Below are 22,230 nucleotides of genomic sequence, written 5' to 3'. Positions count from 1 at the left end.
TGTGGGAGAAGGCGGGTCTCAGTGAGCAGGGAGCCTGACGTACAAGCAAAATGAGAAATGCGGATGGTGCCTTAACCATATCTCCACCAGCAGCCTCACTGTGCCTTTCTCATCGCACGCGGAGGCAGACATCGCCCGCCACTTCCTGACTCCACGTACTCAACTGCAAGGGCCGATTCGGAAGGAGCTCAATGTTAATGGCCGCATGCTGGTTCTGTCAGTTCTAAAGGGGACCAGGGCCGGGGAGGGGATTGTAGGTGGTGGGCGGTGGCCAGAGCCAGTCTGGGCTCAGGAGGAGTCATAATGGAGGGTTAAGCCTAAAGGAAAAGTGTGGTGCTCTGGGCTTGTCGGTGTGCGGGAACAGAGGGAGGACATGCTGCTCTTCCTCCATCTTGGCGGGACCTTGAATTTCGTCTTCCCTTCCTTTTAGCCGATTGACTGCTGAAGACCCTGGCCTGCTCCAGAGGTCCATCGCCTTCTGTCTGGAGCAGCTTTCCCTGGTGATGCGGTCCTTGCAGCACTTTGTGGCCCCCGTTTCTGCTAAGCCTCAGCACGGAAGAGGGGTTTAAACCTAGCCTATGTGCCCTAGCCTCAAGTGTCCTTCCCCAGGGCATTGCTTTCTGCAGTAGTTTGATTGGGCTTCATCTTCTGCCTGTGCTGCTGCTTGGGGCTCAGTGTCTACATAGTTTGTTTGGTGACTGTTAACTACAGAAAATACTTTGTTTGATGATTGTTAACTGCAGGAAATAAAACTGAGCTACTGTGCTATCTCTGGCTTTAGTTTTAGCTTCTGCACTTCCTCATACTGCACTTGTCATTCAGTTGGAGGGGAGGTTCTGAGAGCCACATATTCAAGGAGTACAACGTAATTGAAGACAATGTAAGAAGTGGGAGAATAAGAAAGTTGTATACTGTCATTCGGTATTAATTTTGGAATATATTCTCATTTTATAGTTATATTAAATATTAAGATAAATTACCAGAGGCCTTCCCTGGTGGCTCAGATGGTAAAGAATCTGCCTGCAGTGTGGTAGACTGGGTTCAATCTCTGGGTTGGGAATATCCTCTGAAGAAGGTAATGGCAATCCACTCCAGTATTTTTGCCTGGAGAAATCCTGAACAGTGGAGCTTGCAGGCTACAATTCATGGGGTTGTAAGGAGTTGGACTCCACAGAGCAAGTGCACTTTTCACTTTTCATGTAACACCTGAATGATGTTTTTCAGTCTATAATTCATGTCCAGCTATTTGTGCCCCCATGGACTGTAGCATACCAGACTCGTCTGTCCTCCACTGTCTCCGGCAATTTGCTCAAATTCATGTCCATTGAGTGGGTTATGCTATCTCACCATCTCATCCTCTGTTTCCCCCTTCTCCTGTTGCCTTCAGTCTTTCCCAGCATCAGGATCTCTTCCAGTTAGTTGGCCCTTCACATCAGGTAGCCAAAGTATAGGAGCTTCAGGTTCAGCATCAGTCCGTCCAATGAATATTCAGGGTTGATTTCCTTTAGGATTGACTTGTCTGTTCTCCTTGCAGTCCACGTCCTCTCAAGAGTATCCTTATATCCTGAAACCTTGCTAAACTGAATAATTAATTGTAATAGCTCTTTTATACATCCCATTGGACTTTGTACATAGACTATCATTTTGTCTGTAAATAAATACACATTTCTTTCTTTCTTTCCAATTGATGCATTTTAACTGATTTCTGTTAAAAGGAAAGCTCCAACACTTTGGCCACCTGATTTGAAGAGCTGACTCAGTGGCAAAGACCCTGATGCTGGGAAAGTTTGAAGACAGGAAGAGAAGGGGACGACAGAGGATGAGATGGTTGGATGGCATCACTGACATGATGGACATGAATTTGAGCAAGTTCCAGGAGATGGTGAAGGACAGGGAAGCCTGGAGTGCTGCAGTCCTTGGGTTTGTAAAGGGTCCAACATGACTGAATGAACAGCAACAGGCATGGGGAAGATGCTGGTGGGTTGTTTGCTTCGGCCCCTCACCATCTGCTACCTTTGTCTAGTGTGACCCTTCTGTGGCACACGTTGGAGAGGTCAAAGCTGCATTGTGGAATGCACGTTTTAGATGGGTCCAGGTTGGGCCAGCTAGTTACCCTTGTGCGTGGTTTGGGAGGCAAATGAGTTGGGATTCTGTTTGCCCCTCCTGGGAGGCACAGAGACTCAGAGCAGAATGTCTGTGTGTGGTGAGAGTTAGGTTGCAGCCCTGGGGGTTGCTGCTTATGGCAGCCAACTGGGAGCACTTTTTTTTTGCAGCCAGGCACTCGGTGGTGGTGGCTTTTTGTTGGCGGGGCCTATAGTCGACTGTCCTGGGAGTGTGCAGCACACAGATCAGCAAAGGCAGGGCCCCTCCTGCCTGTGGAGATCCCACTGGAAGCCCGAGGGTGGGAGCCTCTTGAGTGACACCTGCACCTCTGTGCAGCCTCTGTGGGAGGGCAGGGCTGGGGACACATGGGAACCAGCCCCTCAGGTGGAGGAGTGGCCTGGAAATAGGTGAGAGGAGCCTAGAGCACCTCTGTCATCTCCTGGCCTTGAGATGTGAGGGGCGGTGTTGGTCCAGGAGAAGGAGGGTCTGCATAACTAGCCAGGACAGCAGGGGAAGTTATATCAATGACTGTATTTTTATTACTAGACTATTCCCCTTAAAGCTTTTTTTCCTTCTGTCTTGTATTTTTTGTGAGTTTTCAATTCCTTCTTTTATGCTTTTAATAATGTAAACAGTAATTCTCTGGTGTTTAACATTTTGATCTGTTTTCTGAAGTTCTTGGGGACAGTGCATGATCCTATGAACTTGCTGTGGACTTGTGGTGGATTACATTCCCCCTGATGTTCTGGGGGTTTTGACTCATGAGTTCCTTTCCAGCAGAGCTAGTCTTACCCTGGGGATTCTGTATAGCTTGGTTTGAGGGTGTGTCCTTCCAGGGTGGCTCTACGTTTTCATCTGCCAGCCTAGAACTACCTTTTATTGTACCTCAGGAAATTTCTGGAGAATTCTAGGAGTGTAAGTCTGAACTCCACTCTGCTGCCCCCAAGCCTGAGTGAAAGCTGGCATGTGGCCCTGAATTCCTCACAGGGGCCTGTTTTCCCTGCTCTGGCCCTGGCTGGGACACTAGCTCAGTCATCTCCCTAAAGAGCATGAGGTTTCTCTGATCTGCCTTGAAATTGAATGCATAGCCCTTTGAGGGTCTTTGTGTAAGCAGCACCTCAGCTATAGCTCTCTGCCTGTGCAGAGAAGCCCCATCTCTTGTCGGGAGGGGGAAGGGGCAGTGCTTAGGAGCACACTTGTAGGTTTCTACATCTGACAGATGTGTCCCTGGCTCCCCTCTAGGGAGCCCTTGCTTGTGCCTCTGACCCATGGCTCTTGCCCATGGCTGTGGTTTCAGCTCCCTGGGGGTTTCCTGGTTAGGGGGAGCAGAGCTCTGCAAGTCAAATGTGTAATAGGTTTTGTACAGTGTTTTTGTGACAGGAGGGTTTTTTTTCAGGTAATATGAGCTGCTATATTGCCAAAAATAGGTCTTTGTAGTGCTGAACAGTTCTGCATACCTCATAATCAATACTTAGTAAATGGTGTGTAATTTTAGGATTCCAGAGAGGGTCCTCGCCACCACATGACTCAGACTACCTTTGTATCGGAGTCATATATTGATCACATTTGGACAGAGCACTCCACAGCTGAAAGAAAGTGTATAACCACTGGCCTGATGCAGAACCATTTTCCTGATCAGATTTTCTCAGCTTTAAAAATGGGCACAAAAACATTGGCAGCCAGTAATTAGCTTTGTGAAGTATCTGAAAAATCAGACCCCCTTTTCTACACAGACTCTGGCCCAGTGGGAGACCTTTAATGTCGTCTGCAGCATCCCATCTGGTAGAAGTGGACAGAGGGGCCCTGGTGGGGGAGGGTGCCATCTCCCCAGCTGGTTTGTATGTGGTTGGACTGAGATGTCAGCGTACCCCTGTCTCCTTGGGCCAGTTAAGAGTTGAGTGTCATCTGTGTCCCCTTCTCCCCTTCCCTGGACAGAATGTGGTGCGTCACTGTAAGCTCAGGGGCAGAAACAAGCAGAGCTGAAGCCCAGACCCCTTTCAGAATCTTCTTGCAGGGTTCAGAAGCCGACAGACACTGGCTGCTTGGTGTGTGTGGGCTCCCTGGAGCAGTAGCTCATCTTTCCTGTGTCTGTGCAAGAGACCCTCGGGCATCTCCCGCTGCTAGCTGCCTGACCCCTTAGCTTTCTGCCACCAGCCATGAGCTCTCTAGTTGGTTGTGTCCTGTTTCCATTTGCCAGTTCATTATACCCTTTGACATAGGGGCTCTTCATCGAGAACTAAGACTGGACCTCCAGGGTCTTTGAACAGGCCTTTCAGATTGCATGTGTGTGTGCCTGCAGAGGTTCTGTGATCAGATGATGTGAAGCAGGTGGGGTGCTGCATCTGCGTGATGGTCGGGGCAGCTTGTCTCCTCTGGGCCTGTGGGCGACCCATGGCTTGCTGAACGAGGTGAACAATTGGCTGATTGCTTCCTTCAGGATTGATGAAACCCATAATGCCCGCGGATTCCCTCAGTGGGACCGGCTGTCGCTCTGAGGACCAGAGCTGTGTGCCCCGCTGCTGGAAAGGAAGATGACTGCCATTGACCCCGCCCCATGTGGAGCCCCGAGGGTTACATGGCATTGCAGAGCAAAGGCTACTCGCTGACCCACCTGAAATCCAGCGACAATTTGGCCATGGACGTGCATGTCAGGTGAGGCGACACTTGGTCCTGCTGCCCTGCAGCTGAAGGAGGAATCTCGGTCCTCAGTAAGATGGGCTCTGGGAGGAGGCCCTGTCCCGGGAGACACTGCCCTCAGGGAAGGGGCACCTTGGGAGGGACCGGTGTGCTCTGGGGAAGGAGAGTGAGATGAAGATGGCTGGGTGCTTTCACGTGAGAGGCTCTGATGGTGACTGAAGGCCCAGGAGGAATCCTGGGGTCAGAGGCAAATCCCACAGAACCTTGGGGCAGGGCCACAGGGTGGGGTTGAGTGCATGTGTTATGGCTCCTTCCTGTGAAAGTAAGGCGAGCTGGCAGAGGGGAGCACCTGCCTGGCCCAGGACACATGGCCTGTCCAAGAGGCGGCTGAGGACAAGGACCAAAAGACTGACCCCGTGCTGGCCAATGTAGCCCCGGCCACCTCAGAGGACCAGGGCTCAGTCTGTGCCAGCTCAGACCATGAGGCCAGCCGTCCCGAGGGGCACAACAACACAGATGGGGCCCCAGAGGCCAGACCCTCCAGGGAGGCCAGCCACACACTCCTAACCAAGAGGAATAACTGGATCTTCATTGATGAGGAGCAAGGCTTTGGGGGCCGGGGGCCAGCCCGGGGCCATGGCCATGGGTTCTGAGAGTTCACCTTCTGCTGGCAGCCCACTGGTAGTAGCCTGTGGGGCGGGGGCGTCCTCAGGGCACAGGCCCTCTACAACGGCAGCCAGAGGAGTGGCCGGGGCCGGGGTCTGCAGGAGTTTGGCCCACCAGATTAATTCCCCCGGGCCAAGCCCCGGCGGAGGATGGCCAGCGAGACCCACAGTGAGGACTCTGAGTAGGAGGAGCTTCTGAGTAGGAGGAGCTTCCAAGCAGCAAGGGCAGCGAGGCGCCAAGCCTGGGGATGAGGGTGAGCTCCCAGCGTAGGAGGAGGCCACGGGAAGGAAGGGCGACTTCAGGGAGTCCTGGTGGTCTGGCAGGATGCACCCCCATAACAGCCCTGCAGTGTCCCAGTTTTAAAGACGGGAAGTTGAGGCCCAGAGAGGTTGAGTGATATGTCCAGGGTTACACAGCTGGTTAGGAGTGGAGCTGGGCCTCAGGTGTGTCTGTCGCTCAGGCCTGTTTTCTTCACTGTTTCCTGTTTGGTTTGAGATAACAGCGCATTACAGGGTTGTGAGAAGAGTGTCGAAATCCTCCCTGGGTTTCCTAGACCCTGGTGATAGTGAATAGGCTGAGGCCCGAGCCAGCTAAGGGCCTGGCCTTTTGAGTTGACTCAGTGCTTCGATTTCAGGTGTCTGTAGGGTTAGGTTATTCTTAGCTTGCAGTAAATGGAACCATTGCCCTTCCTTGTGAATCTTGGTTCAGACACCAACATTGAAAATTGTGGATCCAGCCCTGGGGAGGAGAGTGAGGTGGGCTCTGGTGGGTGAAGGCTTCATTGAGGTCCTGACCAAGAAGCAGCGCTGTATGCTGGAGGAGGAGAGGAGGAAGAAGGAGCAAGCAGTGCAGGTATGGGGCGTGATGCGAGGGGGCTGGGACGCAGAGACCTGCGGAGTCGGAGTGTTGAGAATTTGGCCCGGGCTGGGAGAGGAAGAATGACATGCTTGTAAGCAGGCACTGCCTCCCAGGGCCCACTGTCCCTGTGCTCCGTGGGGTAGATGGTGTGATTTCCATGCTCTCAGAGGATGACTGGTCCTTGTTGACACCAGCTGAAATGAAGTGAGCAGGACATAGACCTCTGTTAGCTCCTGAAGTCCAGCCTCCTCCTATTGTAGTCTCAGATCGCAGCCCACTGGGCACTTCCAGGGGTGGTTTGGTTCGCATTGCAGTTCCCGCGTGGTCAAGGTTTTAACTGATGGTTCGTGAATTCTCTGGAGCAGTTTCTGGGTGTGGTTTTGGAGCCCAGAGGCGTCTTTCTGGGGGGAGCTAATTTTTCCCGTCTGCCATCGAGGCTGGACCCCATCACCCTCTTCTCCGTAGGTTCCTGTCAAAGGCCGAAGTCTTTGCTCTTGAATTCCTCTCGGTTTGCGAAGAAGCAGAACAACCTGTGTCTGGAGCAGGGCGACGGGCCTGTGCCCAGCAGCAGCCTGGGCACCGAGATCTGTGAGAGCAGCAGTCAGGGTAGGAGCTTGTGTTCGGATCCCAAGGCTCGGGCCGCCTCCCAGGCTTGCAGTCCTTCTCAGGGTAGGATTCTGCCTTGGGGCCGTGAGCATAGACACAGCATTGCCTGTTTCCTGGCTTCCTCGCCGAGTCTGGGGTTAATGCCATCTGAGCACCACGTGCCGCTGCAGCCTCTAAAGAGATGTACGTTTCCCTGCCTGAAGTGTGGTGGCGAGCCGAGCATTCTGCATCCAGTGACGGGAAAGAGTGGTCCCCACCCCTCCTGGCTGAGGTCGCTCAGGAGTTGACTTGACTCTCACCCACATCAGCAATCCTTTCTTCTTACCTTGAGAGCGAGCAGCAGACGAATATTTGGGAGAACAGGAGTCGAGAGCTTTCCTGTCTGTGCTGTGTGCCCTTTCCTTGCCAGAAGGAAGGTTCTGTCGCCCCCTCCCCAAATGTCGTCTTAGACTTGAAACCAGACTAGGGTGGCCCTTAATTTGTAGAAAATCTCTGTTTCCCTGAAGTTAAAAGAATTTCTTATCCAGTGGTATTTTTCTGGTAATCTTTCATTTTAAAATACGAAACCATTTTAATTGAGCAGATTCTTCTTGAGTTCCTGCTTTGGGCAAGGCCCTGCAGGGAAGGCAGCGGGAACTTGGTGAAATCACCCATTGCTAGCTCTTTTATTCAAAGCAGCTGAGACTTCCAGAGTGAGTGACAACCCTGGAGCCACATGACAGACACCCTGGGTTCTGAGCCTGGTTCTCTTAGTTTTACCACATGGCCTGTCTTCATGTTTCTGATTAAAACCTTGATTCTAAACATTTCAATGTAATATTGGGAAATAGTCAACTCTGATTGAAAGTACAGTAGTCCTTCAGTATATTTTGGGTGCAGTCAGTTTGGTTTTGTGAGAGTGGTGGGTGTCACAGTGTAAATGTCCAAAAATACGTACCTGCCAGCGTGGTCAAGCAGAATGGACCAACTAGGGAGTTGCCCTTGGCTATCAAGGATTTCCCTCCTGGATTGTGCAGTGTCTCGTGGTTGCTCAGACCAGGGGTGTGTGGATGGCTTCAGAAGGGCCCTGGATCTTGGAAAAGAGCTCAGGAGGTTTTCTGCACACACACACAGGGTCTGTGACTTTTGTTGGATTCTCAAGAATGCTTGAGCTAACAACAGTTGAGTAATAATCAGCTTGACTCGTTCCAAGACTCGTAGGGAGGTGCCAATTTGTAGAAATAAATAGTTGGCTTATGTGAGAAAAGCTTTACCGCAGCAGAGGTAGTGATACAGAATTCTAATCCCTGTGAGTGAGAAGTTGCTGGCATGTTTACCTGGAGCTCCTTGTCCATGAAATCACGGGAAGCTCGTTTATGGAAATGTTTCTGGGGATGTTGGGGAGTCGAATGAAGGTGTCAGACTGAGGAGGGAGGTGGTTTGGAGACTTGTGTTTGTGTGAGCTGCCCGTGGCCGTGTTTCTGGCTTGGTTGTTCCTCTTTGATGTCCTGACTCTGTCTTTCTCCTAGCAGCCCTCCCCCTTCAGGCCTCTGCTAGTGACTCCTGGACCAAAGCTGCCACTGCCTTCACCAGCACCAAGCCTGGCTCTGCTGAGGTGAGTGGCCCCCAGGCACCAAGCATGTGCTTACCATCAAGGGCCGTCCCAGTGGCCCGCCCATGCTCTCCCTGGCCAGGCAGTGAGCCTGGCTCATCGCTGGTCACCAGTCTTGTTTTCAGCTCTGCAGGAGGTGCCTGTGTGGGAGGGAGAAAGAGGGGAGGGCCAGGGAGTACCCACCCTGGGTCCTTGGTGTCTGGCCATGCTCAGAGTGCAGGGGTCCATGTGTACCTGGGATCATAGGCTCGGGCCAGGAGACATGTCATGCCTCAGGTCTTGCTCTGCAGGACTCAGGTGCTGACTGGCCGTGTGTCCTGCACAGCAGGGATTTAAGAGCAGCCAGGGAGACAGTGGTGTTGACCTGAGCGCAAAGTCCCAGAGTCCTTAGTGACCTCCTCGCAGCGCAGCTCCCCATGTGGCACCCTGAAGCCCGAGGATGCAAGTGGGCCTGGCCTGGTGCCCAAGGCCATTAGCCACAAGGAGCAAACTCAAAAGCAGTCAGAGCCAAAGGTCATCTGGAGCCCGGCTCTCAGGGGCCAGGCTGGGCAGAACGGCTGGTGTCTTTTTTCTTCTTTTCTGGCTCCCAGTTCCTTGGAAGCTAGTGGTCAGGGTCACTCCAGGCTGTGTGTCTCAGCCTCTTTGCTTTTCCATCAAGGATTCAGAACAAGGCTCAGGACAGAGCACGGAGCACAGACTGGGACCCATCGGAAGTGAGCGCTCTCTGCAAAACAGAAAGGGCTCCGAGGGGGCCGAACAGCTGCCAGGCGCTGTGGTTCCCCATTCATGGGGTGGAGATTCACGGGGACTCTGTGCTGCCAGTGACACCCATTGAATTTGGAGCCAACCCGAAGGTGAGGCTTGAAGTGTTTCTTCTCCGCACCTCCCCAACCCCTGTTTTTGGTGCTTGGAGAAGAAGGAGGGGCCTTTCCTGGAGGAGTGGGCTGGTAAGTGCTGGCAACACTCCAAGGGATGTCGTGGGGTGGCATCCTGGTTGAAGAGCTGCTATGGGCTGGTCCCATCTCCCTGCCAATGCCAGGCAAGTTCTCAGACCAAGCAGGAAGCCAGGCAGGGAAGGGGATGGCTGCCTTGCTTGGGGGCTGTTGAGAAACAGCTGGCCGTTTTGTTCACATGGTGAATACTGCTTACTTATTTACTTTTAAGTCTTTATTTATGTGGCTGTGCTAGGTCTTCGTTGCGTCACATGGAGTCTTTGATCTTCATTGCGGCATGTGGGATCTAATTCCCTGAGCAGGGATCGAACCCGGGCCCCCTGCATCGGGATCCTGGAGTCTTAGCCCCTGGACCACTGGGGAGGTCCCATACTGGGTTTTTTGAGTTGCTGAGGCGATGGGTCTACTTCACATGTGTCTCTGCCAGAAGGCGAGCCAGGGCGATTTCTGTGGGCCTTGTTCCCTTTTTTTACAGGACTCTGATTTCAGCTTGCAGCCCGGCTCTGCCTCTGGTCCCACAGGGATTCCAGTTGTCAAACCTCAGGACGCATTGGCCATGCTTCTACTGCCCAGCTGTGTGGTCCCTGTGCCAGCATGCCCCGGGGAAGAGAGCCTCGTCAGTGTGGCTCTCGGGTTGGGAGGGTTGGTTTGTGTCTTGGTGCCATCTCTAGCTAGTTGAACGCCCGTGGCAAGTTGGTCCACGCCCTGGTTTTGTGAGCTTAAAATGGAGTGGTGTAACCCCTAAGGTCTGTTGTATTTGGCACTTTGTGATTCAAACCTTCCCGGGTTCCGCAGTCACACAACGTTTGAGAATGCTGTGCTAAATTAAGTAAACAAGTTTCCTTACTCTGCGATTATTCAGAAACCCCATGACATGCAGGTGGGCACTGGACACTGCAGGAAGGGGGTCTAGCGCGGTATTTCTGAGTATGTTTCCAGGGCCTCTTTTTCACAGTCTAGGGGAAGGGGCTGAGACAGGAACTGGGACCTCCATGCCATGCAGTGGGGCCTGCGTGCTGGCCACCAGCTCTGCTTCTGTTGCTGAAACACGGCAGCCCTGCTGGAAGGCTGGGTCCGGACAGGAGAGGGTGTGGTTCCCCCCTTTGCAGGTGTCCCACTGTGTCCTTCCCTCCAGGCCGGGCTCACCCCCAGCATCCCCATCCTGCAGCGTGACCACCACATCCAGAGAGCCATCAGCCTCTCCCACATGTCCTTCCCCACCGCTGACTTCACTCTGAAGGTAACTTGGGGCCTGGCTTGTGAGTGGGCAAGAGCAAGCAGACCCCACCCCAGCACACCCCCTCCTTCCACCCCTGGACTTAGCTTTGTGCCACCGCTGCCTTCTGGCCCGTAACTTCAATCTCCCCCCAACTCCTTGCATCCAAAGATGGAGTCTGTGCACAAGGCTTGGGAAAATTCGCCCAGCTAGCCGGAGCAGAGCTCGCCAGGAGGCGCCAGCTCAGGCCTGCAGTCCCCATCCTCCAGGGGGGCCTCCCGCGGGGTCAGCTATAGCTCCTTCAGTGGAGTCTCCAAGCCCTCTGTGCCCGTGGCCTCAGTCACACTTTCTGCAGCCCTTCCAGGTACCTCTCCCCTGGTCCAGCTCACGGATCCTTCTCCATTCCCTCGAGGGAAACATGGGTTTGTAGCCCTGAGGCCCCCCTGCCTTGACCTAAGGAGCATGTTCCTGCCTGGGGGCCATGGGTTCCTGTGCACTCTGGTCTCTGGCACTTGCTGCTCTCAGCGTCCGACCCTGGGAGGCGATAGGACTCTGTGACCTCTGCAGGGCTCTCTCACCTCCTGCAGAGAGGTCCCATCAGAGATTCTGTCGCATGAGCAGCTGTCTGAACGTTGCCCCCTCCTCTGTGAAACAGCAGAGTCGTGATGGCCCAGTGCGGGGTCACCATGCCCATGAGATGAGCTCACATCCAGGGAGGGTTTTGTATCAACTGAGCCTCAATAAGCAGGAGCCAGTTTTACCCCAATGGTCACTGTCCTCATCACGGTGTCAGTGCCCAAAGGAGCCCGTGGGGACTCAAGGGGCCCAGCTGCCAGCGTCTCAGCGATCCGGTTGCAACAGATCCTTCTGACTCTCCACTGTGGACTCAATAGCAGGGAGATGAAGAGGACCGTGACTGAGAGACCTTGGCAGCCTCCTTAATGACTGAGCCCTTCCTGGGTGTGTGGGGTGGTGGGTGAGAGGGGAAGGCTGGCTGCAGCGGCCCCTCTCCCCGGGCCCTGGGCTGCACAGGAGCCCAGGGCCAACTCTGCCACGTTGCCTCCCCCCACCACTTTGCAGGACCTTCTGGGACAGTGAGACTTGATCCTGTTCCCCTGCCTCGAATTGTGTTTCCAGGCAGCCACCTGCCACCTCTCTACCTGATGGCCATGTGTTTGCGAGTCAGCCCCGGCTGGTTCCTCAGACCATACTTCAGCAGCAGAGTTACCAGCAGGTAATGCCAGCGAGACAGGTGACCCAGGGATAGAGGGGAGGGTGCAGCACAGGGCGTGATTGGCTGCTTCATGTACCCGTTCATGGCCTGTCTCATGTTTTGAACCCCTCACATTACTGCCGTGTACCTGGCACGTTATGGCAGCCAGTCAGTGTTTCCTGAGTGAACACGTGGGAGCCGAGGAGGAGGGACGGAGCTGAGTGCTCTGGACCGCTTAGCTTTCCTTTCTTGACGCTCTCCCTCCTGCACCCTAGCCAGGGGATTCACTGAAACGGAATTCTCTTTGGTGATCAGGTATCCTTCTGATGAAGAGAAGAAAGGCCTAGACTCCCAGGCATGGATGCGTTAGAAAGCGGTAGTTGTATAAATGAGCAGGTGTCTGTGTTCATGCACAGTGGGCACAATTCTGTGCTGGCAGGGGCCGCGTGTGGAGGGAGTCTCCCTCCTGAAGCTGGTGCTGGGCCTTCCACGGGGCTCCTGTGCCCGCCAACCCCTGTACCCGCAGAGCCCAGGGTGAAGCACTGCCCCAGGGGCAGAGGATATGGCCCATCCTGATCTTTTCAGAGCATATTCTTAAACATTATGTCTTTTGGCTCTGCAAGGTCTCATAACTGGGCCATACCACATGTATTCTTCTGTCCGTGGCGTTATCCATCCACGGTTCCGCTTCTGGACCCGCCTCTGTTGGGGCTGGAGCTCAGGCTCGTTCATCCAGCGGTGCAGGGTCCAGTGCAGGGATGCTCGTAGTGCTGGTTTGGGGTTGCTTCCTGCCGGTTCTCTGCTCTCTCCTGAGAAGGAAGGAAGTGCAGGCAGGCTGTGTTGAGTTCGCTCTATGGGTGGTGTTGGATGCCCCAGGAAGAAAGACCGGGGTGGAGGTGAAGGGGTGCTGGTGATGGGCTGTGAGAAACAGCTTGCAGGGCAGCATGGTGACCCACCCACCTCCCCACCTGCAGGCTGCTGCTTCCCAGCAGATCCCAATTTTCCTTCCCACGTCTCTCTCTCTCTTTTTTCCATTTATTTGTATTAGTTGGAGCCTAATTACTTTACAATATTGTAGTGGTTGCCATACATTGACATGAATCAGCCATGGATTTACATGAGTTCCCCATCCTGAACCCCCCTCCCACCTCCCTCCCCATCCAATCCCTCTGGGTCATCCCAATGCACCAGCCCCGAGCACTTGTCTCATGCATCCAACCTGGACTGAAGGTTTGTTTCACACTTGATAACATACATGTTTTGATGCCGTTCTCTCAGATCATCCGACTGTCACCTTCTCCCATAGAGTCCAAAAGTCTGTTCTATACATCTGTGTCTCTTTTTCTGTCTTGCATATAGGGTTATCGTTACCATCTTTCTAAATTCCATATATATGTGTTAGTGTACTGTATTGGTGTTTATCTTTCTGGCTTACTTCCCTCTGTATAATGGGCTCCAGTTTTATCCATCTCATTAGAACTGATTCAAATGTATTCTTTTTAATGGCTGAGTAATATTCCATTGTGTATATGTACTACAGCTTTCTTATCCATTCATCTGCTGATTGGCATCCAGGTTGCTCCCATGTCCTGGCTATTATAAACAGTGCTGCGATGAACATTGAGGTACACGTGTCCCTTTCAGATCTGGATTCCTCGGTGTGTATGCCCAGCAGTGGAATTGCTGGGTCATATGGCAGTTCTATTTCTAGTTTTTTTTTTAAGGAATCTCCACACGGTTCTCCATAGTAGCTGTACTAGTCTGCATTCTCACCAACAGTGTAAGAAGGTTCCCTTTTCTCCACACCCTCTCCAGCATTTATTGCTTGTAGACTTTTGGATAGCAGTCATTCTGACTGGCGTGTAATGGTACTTCATTGAGGTTTTGATTTGCAGTTCTCTGATAATGAGTGACGTCTCTTAAAGCTCAAGCCCAGCTGGGACTGAGGGGTGGGCCGCATGTCTCCCAGTCTCAGGAGATCTTCAGCTCCTTACAGCCCTTCAGCCTGGGTTTGAGGGGGCTTTGCGGCTTGCCCCCAGGGGTTCCAGCCTTCACAGGCTGTGGGGCTGTTCCCTTGTCCACCTGTTGCTGTGAGCATGTCCACAGGGGATGCGGGTTGGGGTAGAGAGTGAACTGTGGTGTGTTAGAGACCAGGGGCCCAGCCTTGTCTTTTGTCTCCGTGTCCTCCTGCTTCCCTCCCTGCTCTCCCCCATTGCTGCCCTTGGCCCGCTCTCTCAGTGTGTCTGTCCCGTGCTTTTGGCATCACACAGGTTTTCCTGTGCCTCATGCAACCTGTATGTCTGCTTAACCAGTGAGGTTCAAACTGGGGTCCCTAGACTAGCAGCAGCAGCATCTAGGAGCTTGCTGTAAATGCAGGTTCTCAGGCCCCATCCCAGGCCTTTGTGTCAGAAACCCTGGGGCTGAGGCAACAGCCCATGTGGGAGTGAGTGCTCTGGGGTCTGAGGTGAGACCAGCCAGTTCAGCCACTTACCTGACCTGACCATCCATCTGGCTTTTGCAGACACTTTCTTTTGGGCTTTCGAAAGACAGGTGGCACTAGTGGTAAAGAATCCGCCTGCCAACACAAGAGACGCAGTGGACACAGGTTCAATCCCTGGGTGGGGAAGATCCCCTGGAGAAGGAAATGGGAACTCAGTCCAGTATTCTTGCCTGGAAAATTCCATGGACAGAGGAGCCTTGTGGGTTACAGTCCATAGGTTGCAAAGAGTCAGACACAATTGAGCCCACACACATATATACACAGATACTTTTAATCCAAGAGAAAGCAGAGGTTAGAGAAGTAGTTACATACAGTTCAGGACAAAACCAGATAAAACACGAGGAGGACTCCCCTGGGGGTTCAGTGGACGGGAACCCACCTGTCAATGCAAAGGACACTGCTTCGACGGCTGGTCTGGGAAGATCCAAAGGGCCACGGAGCAACTGAGTCCATGCCCCACAGCTACTGAGCCTGTGCCCTAGAGCCCATGTTCTGCAGTAAGAGAAGACACCACAATGAGAAGCCTGTGCTCAGCAACTAGAGTGTAGACGCCCCTGGCCACAACTAGAGAAAGCACATGTGCATCAACGAACACTAAGTGCAGGCAAAAATATATAAATAGTCAACATGACGAGAGGAGAGCAGGCCAGCTTCTCCGAGTAAAGGGCAGTGTGGAGCTGGCTAGGAATCGTGTTCGAAAGCCAAGTGGAAAATAAAGCCTCACAGTCGCTTACAGACAGCTAAATGAGCTCTTTGTCCCAGGCTCCCCTGTCGGTACTACAAATGCAGAGCCATGAGCAGACGTTGTTACAGTTTTAGTTGTAGGTTTAGCAGATATTAATAGGTTTTTGCCATCATCCCTGGAGAAAAACATGTCAGGGCAGAACCAGAGTCACGTGGGTACGTAGAGTAGGTGTGGACACTGGTCAGACATGTGAGAGGATAGTCGAAAGAATGTCCCAAGCAAGTGCCTAGTGTGTTGACTTCTGCTGTCATCCATCCCACAAGCGAAAGCTCATGAATTAATCAGGCCCACCTGAGGGTCTGACATTAGGGCAGAAGGAGAGACAGTGGGTCATTTAGGTGGCTCTGACTCCCACCTCCACAGGCGACACTGTGAGGACACCCTCATACATCCCCACTGAGGGGACTGGTCACAGTTTCCCAGGACATAAATGCTGGAGTTCAGGGATGTGCAGGCTTCACTGGAGTCAGTCATGCCAGGCTGCTCCTTGGCACGATGCACCCATCTCCATTCCTACAGCATCCTGGGACTTTTGTGGATATTCTCTTCTGTAACTAGCATATTTGTATCCTTTGCCCATTTCCACAAATCAGAATTGTAGTTATATTCTTGATACTCAGCAGGATATTGAATATATTAGTATATTCTTGATTTAATCTGTTATGGGCTTAAAACAATGTTTAGAAGTACTTCCCCACTCCTAGCTCACAAGAATATTTTCTTACAGTTTCTATAGCAGCTTTATTTATTCAGTAACTCAAGGAACAGTTTTTGCTGGACACCTTTCCAGGCCTCCGTGGAGATTCCAGTCCATCTGGGAAAGACTGTCAAGAAATGAGAAGACAACTGTACAGTGTAACCTATGGAAAGGTGGTGAGATGTTGGCCAGAAGTGCAGCAGCAGAAAAGAGAGGGAGCGCTTGGAGAGGAGTGGTTGTCCATTTCCCACTGGGTGGTCGGGGTTGGCTCTGTTGTGAAGCAGAGATGGAGTGAAGACTTGAGGGAGGTTTGGGAGCGTGAAGAGACCAGTGTGGCTGAAGCAGAGTGGGAGAAGAGGAGAGCAGCAGGACAGGGGGTCAAGAGCTAACAGGGATTGGATGTGGAGGCCTCAGGGCACATGCTGAGGGCTTGTGCTCAGAGTGAAGTGGGAGGTGGTGGAGGGTGGCTGTGGGTTGGATTGTGACTCCCAGAAAAATGTTGAAGTCCTAACCCCTGGAGCCTGTGAATGTGACAAAATCATGCCATTTTGAAAAATTCACTGTGTTTTTACTATTTCATTTCTGGCATTAATAAAGGTCATAAGGAAGAATCATGACCTAAGTGTCCTCTTATTTGTTTTAAGTAATGACCTCTGATAAAAACTCAGAACACGTTTTGAAGGCTGAGGGTTGAAAATAGACTTCCCTGATGTTTTCAAGTACAACAGGCCCAACCTGACTCACATGGAATGCCCCACATCCATGTTACTTCACTGCAAGCCGTTCAGCAGGTGGCTGTAACAAGCACTGCTTCTGGTCAGCCAGACGACTTCTTTTTTCTGGGTCAGAAACTAGCCTCAGTAGCTGACAGGAAAATCAATGGCCCTGCCAGAAACCACAGACAAGGTGACCTTCTGTACTGACATTTAAAGGCAACAGCACCCAGCCTGCCTCCCCATGGCAGGGGTCTCTTGTACCCTCACTTCTCTTTTCCCCATAGCTGATGCTCCCAGCTGCCCTGGGTGCCGGGTCAGCAGTGTCTCTAGGCCATGATGTAAGGTAGAGACAACCAGAGTAGCTGGGAACCAGGCAAAACACACAGACCCCACAGCCAAGGGGAATCCTGGTGCTGAGAGAAAGGAGGAGAAGCCATGTGAACTTCCTCACCCTGACCAAGGACCAGGCTGATTACCACGAATAGTTTTTCCTGACACTCCAGACCAAGCCCCTAATCTAAAGAAGGGTATGTTGGCCCAGAAGGCTCACCTGAGAAGCAAGGGGCAGGGAACCTAACCTGAAGGTCTCTGAGCCCCAGGCCCTTTGAACACAGGCCCCTTTACTCCACCAGGCACCTCCCAGCTTTCTACTTTAGTTTCTTTGATCTTAAATTGCATTTATTATTATTTCTTTATTTTAATTGTGCCGTTTGTTTTTATAAATTTAGTTTTTACTTTCTGAGACAGAGTGGCACCGTGCAGGCTGGAGCGGGGGGCCCAATGGGAGAGAGCAGAGCTGAGACCAGACCCCTTCCACATGGGCACCTCACCAACGGCAGATGGGGCCCTGGAGAGCCTAAGGGACAGGATGGCCTTTCCAATCAAGGCTGCTAATCACTGGAACTCCACAAAGCCAGTCGTGAACCTGACCTCACTCTAGCACCACACACGGACATCATTTCCTGGGAGACCTCCATGGAGAAGGCAGGGCAATCCATGGGACGTGTCCCTTCATTTGGCTTCTATCCAGCACTGTGTTCTCATGATCAAAACCTCTTATTTGAATGAGTTTACTTTCACGCAAAAGAACACAACCTAATTGTTTTATATCTGTCTTGAAATTTTAAATATTTCCACTTTTTTGTTCTTCAATATGACTTTGAATTCATTTTCATACTCTATGGTGATAGAAGTTAGAATAGTGGTTATCTCTACTGGGAAGAGGCAGGAAGTAAAACAAATTTGTAAATTATACTGTATTATAGGAGGGGATGAGTGGTGTGGGAAAGACCCGCATGAAGACGATTGACTGCCCACTGGGCTCTCGGGAGGGTGGCCGCAGGAGGAAGGCAGGTGAGAAGATGAGACCTGGGCAGACTCGGAGATGACAGAGGTGGCCAGGAGCTATATTTGAGAGAGTAATCAAGGCAGGGAGAACAGACTATGCAAAAGCACTAATTCCTCAGAAAACCTGGAATGTTGAGGGTGCAGCCAAGAGGCCAGTGTGGTTGGCATGGAGTGAGCAAGAGTGAGCACAGAAGAGGAGGTGCAGAGGCAATGGGGGATTCACAGATGAGAATGTGGGACCTTTCTGGGCATTATAAGGACCTCTGGCTTATATTCTGAATGAGAATAAAGCCAGTGAAGGGAACTGAACAGGAGAGACATAAATGGCTTACATTTTGAAAGGAAGGATCACTGCAGTCACTAGAGCTGCTGGGTGCTGGCGGGTGAGATAACTCCATCACCGTCACCCCCAGAACTATTGCCACCATCCCTGGCAGCAGCACCTGCCTCCCTCCATCGCACGGGGGCAGAGCTTTCTGGGTTCTGTCATGGCAGACTCTGTTATGCATATGGAGGAACAGGACTGGCTCTTCCCTGCCACTGGCTTCAAAGATCCCCTCACTGATGCTGCTACGTTGCTTCAGTCGTGTCTGACTCTGTGCGACCCCAGAGACAGCAGCCCAACAGGCTCCGCCATCCCTGTGATTTTCCAGGCAAGAACACTGGAGTGGGTTTTCATTTCCTTCTCCAATGCATGAAAGTGAAAAGTGAAAATAAAGTCGTTCAGTCATGTCTAACTCTTTGCGACCCCATGGACTGCAGCTTCTCCACCCATGGGATTTTCCAAGCAAGAGTACTGGAGTGGGTTGCCATTGCCTTCTCTGAAAGATCCCCTTAAAACTGCCCAAAATGTATGAAGCTCAGGCTGTGAAAAAACTGGACATCAGGCCAGGGAGGATCAGCAGTGATCTCTGGGAGCTGAGACACGGAAGAGACAAGCTGTGCAGCTGCCCCAGCTTGCTGTCTACACAGACTGCCCAGGCCATGTCCAGCCGGCCCCCTGGGTGTCGAGGGGGAATCGCAGAGCAGAGACTGTTGGAGCTGGCAGGTGGCAGACCAGAGAGAAGAGGGCGGCAGAGGGAGGAGAGAACCCTGCACATGGGCAGAGAGTCTGCTGGAGCCATAGTAGAAACTCTTCATTCAGGTGACATCATATAGATGACTCAGAGGGATCTTGTCTCAAACTCCCACTGATCAACCCATAAGGCAAGACTCAACAGGATCAAAGTGTTTCTAAGTAAGTAAACAACATTAAATTTTTAAAAGTTGTAGAATACACCTAGGGAAAAATATACCCAGCACCCAAGGAAAAGAGTATGCCAAGAATGAGAAATATCCAAACCATTATGAGGAGAGAAATCAATTGATAAAAAGGCATGTCAATTGGAAAGGAAAAAGTAAAACTATCCATAGACAACATGATTGCCTATGCAGAAAATCGAATACAAAATATTGACAAGAACTAATCAAATTTAGCAAGATTATAGGATAAAAGATATATTAAGAGAGAGCTAACTCCCCACATTCAATCACTTAACTAATTGTCCCAGCACTTTTCTTCACTGACTTGAAATAAGTAGAGTCAGCCACAAAATTCTTACTTTAGTGTGGCTAGATTTTTTGTCTCCTCATTAAAACTAGGTTTTTTATTTTAGTAGGAAACCCAGCCTATTGTAACAAAGATGCTGGGAAACCAGAAATCTGGTAGCAGGTATATTTTCTGAAGAGAAATTGTGATCAAGAGTCTTTTTTTTTTTAAAGAGTCTGTTTTCTCTGTGCCTTTTGTTTTGTTTTGCTGTATCTCATGGCTTGTAGGATCTTAGTTCCCCACCATTGGACCAAAGCCATGCCTGCTGCAGTGGAAGCCTGGAGTCCTGACCACTGGACCATGAGGGAATTCCCTGTGATCAAGAGTCTTAAAAAAAAATAGAGAAAGAATCATTTAGGTCAATATTTCTAACTTTTGGAATATATTAATACTTTAAGGAAACAAACATTAAGGGAAAGAATTATATACATGAATTACACTGAATCATTAACCACAGTAATGAAAAAATTGTAAACAACTTAAATGCTCAGTAATTACATTATTATTGTTGTTTTTATTTTTATTTAATGACCCAATTTTAATGTTTTGGCCACGCCACATGGCATGTGGGATCTTAGTTCTGCTACCAGGGATTTAAACTGTAGCCCTTGAACTGGAAGTGCAAAGTCTTAACCACTAGACTGCTTGGGAAGTCCCCAATAATTACATTATGATGCATCTTATATCTATTCAATAATATATTTTTGAAGAGCTTTTAGGAAGTGGAAAAGGTAGTATATTAAATAAAAAAAATTCAGGAAAATCTTTACTGCTGAACTTGATAGAAGACAAGAGGGGACGACTGAGGATGAGAATGGTTGGATGGCATCACCAACTCAATGGACATGAGTTTGAGCAGGCTCAGGGAGTTGGTGATGGACAAGGAGGCCTGACATGTGGCAGTCCATGGGGTCCCAAAAAGTCGGACACAACTGAGCAACTTAAATGAATATTACATGCTTTTATAAATTTAATGTCCAAGTACAACTAGAAAATATTGTTTAATGTTGACCATATTTAGTGCTGAACATAGGGCTCAATTTCATTTTCCTAATTAGTTTTGAATTACCTTGTCCTACTGGAATATCTGAATTTCAGAACCTTCCCTCTAACACGAGAACAAATATAAAAAGCTGTTTTTTTTTAAAATCTAGAAGCTCATTAGCTGAAAAGAAACTGAGGCACATAAAGTAACTTAGCTTTATTTTCTGCTATAATAAATACTGAGGCATCTCACTCCTCAAGCAGCCATGAAACAAAGCAAGTGAACCAAGAGAGACTAAAGGCCACTACAGGCAAAAACTTAAGACTTAAATAGCAAAGTGACAATTACTCTTGAGTTTGAATTCCCTATGCCTTGCCGAGCAGGGGACACAAGGTTAGGTTTCAGCCCCTTTCCTCAGCCTAGGCTCTGGGGAGGTGGTATCGCAAGGCTCCGAATGTTCTCAATCACCAGGAAAAGCTGATCGAGGAATGGGTTGATGGAAAGTCGGATGAAAGCAACGTCTTCAGCAGTCCATCTACTAAAAGCGGGGAAAAACAGATTAAAGGGGAGATCTTTCCTGTAGGTCCAGGGTACCAGCCCCCCTCCTTACACCAAGCCCCTCAGTGTCCATCATAGCACTCTTAAGAGGGAGCTGACACCACAGCACCTGCCGCCTCCCCCCCCACTACCCAAAGCAAACTCGTCTGGAACTGACACAATCAAGTCACTGCCATTCACTACAAATTCCTTCCGAATACTTCCTTGGTGGCGTTGGATATCTGGGAGCAGAGACCTGCGAGCCAAGCATGCCTCCAGCGGGGACTGGAAAGGCACTCTGAGTATGCTGGGAGAGACACGGTTAAGGCACCGTCCATTACTGCATCTGCTGGTATCTCAGGCTTCCTCACAGCTAAGAGGCCCGTTTTTATCCCAGGATGCCCATGCTCCCAACCACAACCTGTGACCACCCTGAGCTGCCTCCCTAACCCTTCGGTCTGTCTTCCCCACCCTCCAGGCTCCTCACGCCTTGACAAACCTTTCCTGCCAGGCTGCCCACTCCTGCTGCCCCGGATTGCCCCCGTGCTCCCTTCTATCCCTTCCTCAGGCTGCCGGCATGTTTCCCACCACCATACCACTGACTTTCCCCAGGGAGGCTCCATGAAAAGGATACAGCACCACCTCTCCAGGTCTAGGCCTTACAGCCACGGGTGCTACATCTCCACCAGGTCCTGGGGCACGTGGTGCCCGCTCACCCCGGGGACGAGCTCTAGCAGCTTCCATCAGTGCTCTTTCTCTGCCAGGCCCACCCCGGCGGTGTAATGGGGCCCGGTAACCACTGGGGCCGGGGCCCTCACCTTCAGCACCACCAGCGCCACTACCCGATGGCTGCATGGCTGCCGCACAACTCACTCAGATGCCAACACAAGGGTCTAAAAGACTGAGCTCCTCAGGAAGTCCCTCCCCTTCTGCGTAAGGACGGCAAAAGTGCGCCTGTGCAGAAACGTCTCAGGGGCGCCTCCTCGCACCGGATTGGTTACTGCCCAGCTGGCCGGGCTACCCACGGGCCGCTATGGAGACCCCGTAGGGCTGGAGGGACTCGGCTCCCTCACAAAGCCACAAGGGACGCAACACTTTTCGGGTGTCCCCGGTGCACCTGCGAACTCGGGCCCTTCCAGTGCTGGCCCAGACGGCATGGAATGGACCCTGCCAAGTGTCCACAGAGACGCCGCTGAGACACAAGTGACGGCTTTCCAGGCTCAAGTCCTAAAACTAGTTCCACAGTGCAACTTTGATTTCTCCAACGTATGC

At 51.3% G+C, this 22,230-nt stretch overlaps 1 protein-coding gene and 1 non-coding gene across 2 annotated transcripts; one reads left to right on the top strand and one right to left on the bottom strand.

The window, feature by feature from the left end:
• The first annotated feature begins 11,468 nt into the window (after positions 1-11,468).
• On the top strand, positions 11,469-11,554 carry LOC122436171. The gene has a single exon (XR_006267930.1). It is a non-coding gene; the product is annotated as a small nucleolar RNA SNORD62 (small nucleolar RNA).
• A 9,074-nt stretch (positions 11,555-20,628) lies between these two features.
• Positions 20,629-21,864, bottom strand: LOC122434451 (EKC/KEOPS complex subunit LAGE3-like). The gene is made up of 3 exons (XM_043457830.1): positions 21,593-21,864; positions 21,137-21,265; positions 20,629-20,959 (listed from the first exon to the last, which is right to left on the bottom strand). The coding sequence occupies exons 1-3, from the start codon at positions 21,811-21,813 to the stop codon at positions 20,836-20,838; spliced, it is 474 nt and encodes a 157-aa protein (XP_043313765.1). The 5' UTR covers positions 21,814-21,864; the 3' UTR covers positions 20,629-20,835.
• Between the last annotated feature and the right edge of the window lie 366 nt (positions 21,865-22,230).

The sequence above is a fragment of the Cervus canadensis genome, chromosome X (assembly GCF_019320065.1).
Source record: "Cervus canadensis isolate Bull #8, Minnesota chromosome X, ASM1932006v1, whole genome shotgun sequence".
Lineage (NCBI taxonomy): Eukaryota > Metazoa > Chordata > Mammalia > Artiodactyla > Cervidae > Cervus > Cervus canadensis.
This window is presented reverse-complemented; position numbering and strand designations above follow the sequence as displayed.